The sequence below is a fragment of the Megachile rotundata genome, chromosome 14 (genome assembly GCF_050947335.1).
Source record: "Megachile rotundata isolate GNS110a chromosome 14, iyMegRotu1, whole genome shotgun sequence".
NCBI lineage: Eukaryota > Metazoa > Arthropoda > Insecta > Hymenoptera > Megachilidae > Megachile > Megachile rotundata.
This window is the reverse complement of record NC_134996.1, coordinates 5,978,016-5,986,185: the sequence shown is the minus strand read 5'-3', so window position 1 is coordinate 5,986,185 and position 8,170 is coordinate 5,978,016. Positions and strand designations below refer to the sequence as shown.

At 33.8% G+C, this 8,170-nt stretch overlaps 1 protein-coding gene across 1 annotated transcript in view; it reads left to right on the top strand.

Moving 5' to 3' along the window:
* The first annotated feature begins 365 nt into the window (after positions 1 to 365).
* LOC105662910 (autophagy-related protein 16-1-like) overlaps positions 366 to 8,170 on the top strand; it is a 73,130-nt gene continuing 65,325 nt past the window's right edge. The window contains exon 1 of the mRNA XM_076539824.1: positions 366 to 486. Within this exon, the coding sequence (XP_076395939.1) occupies positions 396 to 486 (91 nt within the window). The 5' untranslated portion in view covers positions 366 to 395. The remainder of the gene's footprint in view (positions 487 to 8,170) is intronic.

The following is an 8,170-nucleotide window of genomic DNA, read 5'->3' as shown; positions in this document are numbered from 1 at the left end:
AAATTCTCAAACCTTCAAAGCCTCAAATCCTCAAACCCTCAGGTCCTTAAATTCCCAAATGTCTAAATCCACACACTCTTAAATTTCAAACTTTACAAACTACCAAATCGAAAAATTCCCGTACACCAGTCTCCAGAAAAATGTACTCTCTATTAACGCTGCTAATCACGTCCAACATAATCTCGATAAGACTCGCGAATTTTTTCACGGTTCTACGGTCGCGACAATCTGCTTGCCAATAGAATTCAAGCACCGTTCGCGACCGACCCCCTTTTTAATACGTCACGTGCATTACAAACGATCCTATTATCACGCGGAACGCGTCGTTAAACGTTCTAAAACGGCAATTCCCGTTTCTGTTTCAGCACACTCTAACGGGCCACTGCGGAAAGGTGATGGCGGCGAAGTTTCTTGGCGAGCCTTCAAAAGTAGTTACTGGCAGTTACGATCGTACCCTAAAAATTTGGGACCTGCGTAGCAGAGCGTGTAAGTAAACCGTGCCAAACAAACAAATATAAGTTTTATTTCCTATAGACTGTTATTTATTGCATCACTTATATACTGCGGCTGGCCAAAGTATTATCCTCGAACAAAATGTTCCACATTTTCTAACATCGATCGATGCGATACAACGGGTATTTTTGTTTTCGTGTTGCAATTTATTATTTTCAGATATAATATGTTATTTTTGCAATACAATATATTGTTTTATTTTCAAGTATAATATGTTATTTTTATGATACAATATACTGTATTATTTTTTGCTACCAGAATAGAGTAATACCTACTTCAGCAAATAATCAAAATATTAAAATGTCAAATTATTAAATTTCTAACCTGCAAGTTTGGAAAGTCGTCAAATTTCAAATTTTGATACTTGTTGATTTAATATGTCTATATTACCAAATCTTTCAATTCACGACTTTCTGCCGTCTCCAATTTTCGAAGTGAAGTAAAAATATTTATAAATTTCTGCACTTCTTAATTTTTTAAGATCATACATTTGACAAGTTATTTTCTTAATTTAATTTCATTTTTGAAAGTTACAAATTTTTGCAACTTAATATTTAGAAATTTTTAAATTTGTTAATTAGTAAATTTCTAAATTCCCAAATTACTAAATTACCAAATTACCAAATTACCAAATTTCAAATTATCAAATTTCCAAATCACTAAATTTCTAACTTATCAAATTTTCAAAATTTCAAATTTTCAAATTTCCAAATTACCAAATTTCCAAATTATTAAATTATTAAATTTTTAAATTTTTAAATTATTAAATTTCCAAATTACCAAATTGCCAAATTACCAAATTACCAAATTTCCAAATTACAAAATTATAAAATTACAAAGTTACCAAATTTGAAAATCATACCGCTCTCATAATAATAACAAAAAATCCTGCATTATTTCCGCTAATTAATTTAAAAATTCACGTCGTAAGATCGTTTCGTCATTCGTTGGCAGGGCTTATTAAGTCGATAAGCTTTTTATCGTCAGCTGAATGAATCTTTTTCGAACTTCCCTTAACCTGCAGTTTTCTTGTCGAAGAATCGATCTTTTGTTCTTGGTCATTGATGACTCTAACGAACGACGTTTTTCGTTAAAACGGGGACTCGATAAGAAATTGGTAAATTCACGCGGGAGTACTTTTAGTCTGGAGCCAGATGGGAAGAAAGATTAAGGCAAACTTCCGGGAGAAGTTTCATTTAGATCAGCTTGAAACGAGGCAAGCTTAATTCGATTAATCCTTTCGCTACTTCATCGGTAAAATTTTCAAACTTCTATAAATGGATTATTTTGGCAAACGAATCATCGACTTAAATTAATATTATCTTACAAAAATTTCAATGACAACAATTCTTCACTCATTCATGAAACCTTGTCATCTTATAGAGAACATATCTTTTAATATTCTTTCCTCATATACACAAACATTTTTATACAATTTATTTTTCATACGTATGCATATCTCTTTTGCTCTGTTGATAGCCACTAAACCATAAAATGACTCAATTGTTAAATTGATAAAATTGTTAAAATGAGATTCAGATTATGAAAGTAAATTTTAGTCATTTCGACATTCTTGTTAATCTTACCACTACATGAATTACAAAATGTATACTGTTGTTAATCTGCTTAAAAATGAGTGTAGTCTTGAAATAAATAATATAATTTTATTAAAGAATATTTTTTTACATCGACAATCGATAAAATATTAAATGGCCTACTTTTTATACATTAACGATTCAATCTGTCACGTGGAATAATATTTTGTTCATTATTTTCCACAGTTTACATTTTACTTCTATGTCTCGTTTTTAGCAAAGTCCTCTGTAACACATTGCAAAACATTTTTCGCGTCACTGCAATTCCTTCATTGTTATTCTGCAGTTTCAACGGAGGAGTACTTTCAATTGCAAACAAAGCATCTATAGATCGGTTTGCGAAATCAAATACTGAAGGGATTACAAAGAAACTAGCCGTTGGAATGAATAATCTTCCTCAAAGTGTACCATTTTCGTTCGATCCAGTTCCTGCCAGAACCAATATTTACAGAATTAACAACACGAGACTCGCTTTCGCGGATCGTCGTTGTATAATTCGTTTGTAGAAACAAAGAATTACGTCGATAGCATGAGTTCGACTATTTTTCCAGCATATTTACAGTAACCTGGTCCGTGCAATAAAGGGAGAAAAAAAAAACGGGAAAAATAGGTAATGCGATTTTTGTAGCGGTGCTGCGAAAGGTTAAAAGAATCGCGAGAAGCTATGGCCGTGTAACGTCAGTCGGGGATCAACATGAAATATATTCGCGGAACAGCGGCGAAAATAATTCAGCGACGTGTATTTGCCACTCAAACATTTGCCCGGGACGGTCAACAAATATCGGAATTATTTTGAAAACGGATACCCCGTAAAAATGGAAACGTTAGTTCCGAAACACGATATCAAGCCGTGGACACGTGTAAAAATCGACTGTTTTCACGAGAGATTTGCAGTTCGATCGCGTTTTCGATAAATGACACCCTGTTGCAGTCTGCTGTATTTGATTGTCACCGCTTTTTCTCTTTTTAGTGTGCATAAAGCTTCGTGACAATAATTTTTATAAACAATCGACGAATGATATATTACTGGACACGGTGTCTTTATTTTGAGGTTAGGTTAGCTCCGCAACTGAAATATATCGTTTAATTTATTTATTTACTTTCAATTGTACTTTTATATAGTCACGTTTAAACGTTTTTATATTATAATAATCACAGTTTTTATAATATAATAAATTTTCTAATTTCAATAATAAAATTACTCAACAAATTATAATTCATTATTTTGTTTATATCAATATTGAATGTTATGACATATACATTTTTATTCTTTAAGTATCGTTGGTTGCTTTTGTTATAGCAAAATAAACTTATAAGTTAGATTTTAATTATAAGAATAATTTAATATTGTAAAAGGAAGAATGTTCTTAAATTTTAGTACGATACATATTTCTTTACAATTTTTTATTTGTTGTACCTAAAATTTGCAGTGAAAAAATCTGAAAACATTTTGCAACATATTTTATTATAATTAGCCCTGAAATATTTTCAAAATTTTTAGGTTATTTAATAGAAAAAAATACTCAACAAACTCAATAAGCTTTGTGTAACTACCCTACCAGTGAGGTACAAGATTCACATATGCGCATGCGCATACAGACGCATACTCCCGCGCATGCGCACACAGACGTACACACGCGCATGCGCATACAGTCGCGTACTAAAGCGCATGCGCATATAGACTCGTGCTCACGCGCTCACTCAAACTTCGTATTCGATTTCAGTTTTTACAGTCTTGAAAGGAACATTTCAAGATAAAATCGGTTCAAGGTTTGACCACCTGATGCTACACCAGTAATGAAGACCTTAACCTTCAAATTAGATTGTTGCCATATTCCTCTAAATTTATACCAAACCCATCGACACAACATTTAACTTCAAATTGAAGACAAAATAAAAAATCCACACATCAAGGCTAACACTATACGCAGATCTTTCTATAAAAATTACACCTATTTGAAGAAACTCACGCGAACAAATTCTGTGGTTTAAAACAAGCAACTCCGTTGTCGGACATTATGAGTGTAGCATTAAGAAGCATCGAGCCGAAAGGGATTAGAAGATAGTAGATGGCAAAAGGTATAACCCACCGATAGAAAATAGCTGATCCACTTTAAGCTTCGTTTTTGTCTTAAACCGTCCCCCAGCTAAACAATAATTCACGCTTAAACGCGCTTTCAGCGGCGGCCTTCTCCATTGTCCGCTCCTTGCGTAGCGAGGATTTATTCGCGCAAAACTTTTGTACGCCAACCCCCTCTGAAGCGTTCGTCCGCCTTTCCCTGATACTAGCCGGGGCTTGGTTTTCACCATTTTGTCGTAGGGCCACGACAAAAGCGCGGGAACTGAAATGAATGTCCGGCTTGTCTCTGTGTGTATCAACTCGGCCGGGTTTCTTCTATCTCTCGACGCGTGTGAAATTAACTTGGCTCGAACCCGCGAGACCGTACAAATTTGGTAGAATGCTTCCAAGTGTTCGTTGGATTCGGTAAACCAGCTTTATATTTATACGTGTAAAGAATGAAAAGGCGAGGAGTAAGAGGGCGGTCTTCGAGAAGAAGAAAAAAGGAACTTTTGCTTTTTCGTGTCTAGTTTGCCGAGTGCTCGTATCCGCCCGGGACAACTTACCAAAAGGACTCTGCTTTTTACGTTTAACGTGTACCATCTCTATGGGGTGGCTCTAAAGTGACTGACGTTACTCCGCGTTTTATGGTGCCGACGGTTATAGCTATTATAGTTTCTGCTAAGTGGAATTTTCGTTTATAACTTTCGAGAACGACGGCAGACTTTCCCTTAAAAGTCTTAGGGAATTTGTTGTATTTTATGGAACTTCGGGATTTTATACAGGTACTAAAGTCTGAGTGACTTGTGCACTTTAATGATCGCTCGAATATGTATATTAATAGTTAATTGGTACAATGATAACCGGAAGCAGCTTTAATTTTATGACTAGTATACTTCTTGAAACATAGAAGTGTGGTGGTGTTTGTATTTAAACTTTATACTGAAAGTAGAATTCCATTTTTTTTAATTTGATTTATTATGTTTTTTAAGTTGTTAGTTCTTATGTTCTCTACGACTGCAAATGAAGTTTTCTTAAGAAATTGGGTTGTTTCGCTTGCATCACATCTCATTTATTTGTACTAAAGTTTTTATGGTCTAGTTGAGCTGCACCTCTTGATTAAGCAACTTTACTCCATTTTGCTCAAGTATTAATAAAAACTTAATTATACGTTGTATGTAAAATTCTATGCATCATACATATTTAAACATGTTATGATTTCTATAATTTAATTGTTGCAACCCTTGGTAAAACAATTTTTATTTCATTCTACTTTTTGTATAAAAGTGTACGTGAAACGTATATTTATATTATACGTAAAATTCCATACATTTCATATATTTAATCATGTTGATCTGACATAACATGAAGAGTAGCAATTATAGTTTCAGCTGTACTGTTTGTTTGATAAATCTGTGTATATGACAGTACTTCTGTTTGAACAATTATTTGAAATTTTCTCTGAACTGTTTATTCGTGGAAAGGTATAATGAAATCCACGAGTAATAATAATTTAACAAAATTTGTTATTTACAAGTGTCTGTTTCATATATGAAATCTAGAACGGATAAATAAGCAGAAAGTATAAAAAATGTAGATTACAGTGGAAATTTTTGCTCGGGTAGAACAATATTGCAATGGACAACACAATATTACAATACGGTAGTAATATTATATGGAAGTTGGAAAAAAGATGGTGATAGGAAGAGAATTATGAAAATATTCGTCGCTACAGAATTTTTAAAATATTGCATATGAAAAGTTAGAAACATTTTTATTAATGTTGCGCGTTTTAATTAAACACGTACGAGTTGAAATATTATTATTAAAAGGTTGTAAATAAACAGTAAATACTGAAAAGTAGAAAAATGGAGACAATCCGTTTGCTTATATTTAGCTTATCAGCTTTTTTAGAATTTCCATTTTTTACGTTTAATGATAACTTCTTAGATGTAAATATTTATTTCATCGAATTGAGATTAAGTTTAAGTTTAATATGGACAGATTGATACAAAAATTGTGTTAGCTTTATTATTTGTTCACAAGAGATTATTAACTAAAATAAAATAAAAATATGAATTATATTATAATAATTACTCATGGTTCACATTAGCTCAATTTTCTCCATATAAGACAAGGAAGGACAAAGTAAACGTTCTATTATACAACTATTGTTTAATCAAATATTTTCATAGTAAAATGATTCTCACAATGCGTATCTCACAGAATCCACAAATGAATCGCTAGCAAAATCTCCGCTGGAAACTCCATTCTGAAGTTCATGCTGAACATCCAGTTGAACGCAACGAATACATACTGTCACAGGAAAGGGGCAAGACACGCGTATAACAACATAACAAAGAAAACTTCCCTAACAAAACATCTCACTCGAATCATGGAGAGCAAGCTCCCCTTAGAATTAACAGAGTTCCAAGAAAATCAGAATCCCCGAGTTTACCGAGAACTTCCCTTACAGGTTGTTCCGTTTCCCTGCGAGCTCCACGTCAGGCTAACAATCTCAGTAATTACGAGCAAATTCAACAACGGTCCATCGGTCGAATTTTGCAAATTAATACAACCGTCGCGCTATCAGCCACGTCAGGCCACAATCTCGCGTATCCTCTGTCAATAGAAACTCCGGCCTGTGTTTCCGTTCGCCACCCTATAGCGCTGTTGATCAGAGAGTAAATCGATATCTCGAATGGTCCTTCGAATGATATGGTTTCGCAAGATTAGTCAGCGACCCGTAAGGGATCGAATGTAAATCCCGCATACATTTGCAAACTATCCGTGTCTTTCGTTCAGGAGGTTCCTATCAGCCGGTCACATACCCGGACCGTTCAATTTACTTTTCTGGCCCCTTAAGGCCACCCCTATTTGACGAAACAGCCTCTCAGTTGTCTGCTGTTAGCCGCCGGAATAGCCATTTTCACCCCGTCGGTAAATTATCACTTTCCTTTTTCTCTTTTTTTAACGCTGCTTAGCTTGAAACACGAGATCGTGGCTTGTAAATGGGGAACCCTGTGCGGTCGTTGGGAACCTTGCTTTGAGAATTTGGCCTCCTAAAGAGATGTGCGGTAATGAGCTTGATAGGAAAAATGTTGTTATGTGTGTGGTTCTTTGAGGGGGATGTACGGGAAAAGGAATGGTGTTTTGGTCACACGGACGTGGATGTGATATTGTGTAATGAGAGGTATTAACGCGTACACGGCGAAAATGAACGTACGGGTAAATTAGGTTTCTTGCAACCTTAGTGAGATTTGGTTACTTCATTTTTATTTTGCTGCTGCAATAATATACTGTTCTGCTATTTTACTACTTATTTCGTCATTATTATTTCATCCTTTTATTTTATTAGTTACTTTCGCAATTTGTCGCTGCTGCAATAATCTACTACTGTGATATTTTACTATTTATTTCGTTGCTATTATTTCAGCTTTTTATTTTACTAGTCATTTTTGCAAGTTGTTGTTGCTGCAATAATTTACTACTCCACTATTTTACTATTCATTTCGTCATTATTATTTCACCCTTTTATTTTATCAGTTACTTTTGCAATTTATTTACTTTGATGTTTTATTATGCAAATAACTCACTAATTCTACTATACAATTATTGCACCATTTCGTGTATCATCATATTACTATTTATCCTCTTTGAAATGTTACCAGTAATATTTAAAGAGAAAAATTGTTCTCTGCAAAGGTTGCAATTAATGTTCAAACAGAATGTTTGGCAAAGTTGGAAATTTCGTCTGAATAAATCCGTTAAAATTCAAACACATGATGCAAGGATTAATGGAAATAATTGTATTGAATTATAAAATATACGTTTTTTCGTTATCTCGATCCCACGGAAAATATTTTCCCTGTCGAATTATCTGTATGTTGAAAAATCTCTCAATTCGGTTTTTCCACAATTAATCGTCTGAAACGGTTTTCCCGATAAATTTAACGAAAACTAATGAAATAACGATTGATGAGTTAAATGTACGTTTCACATT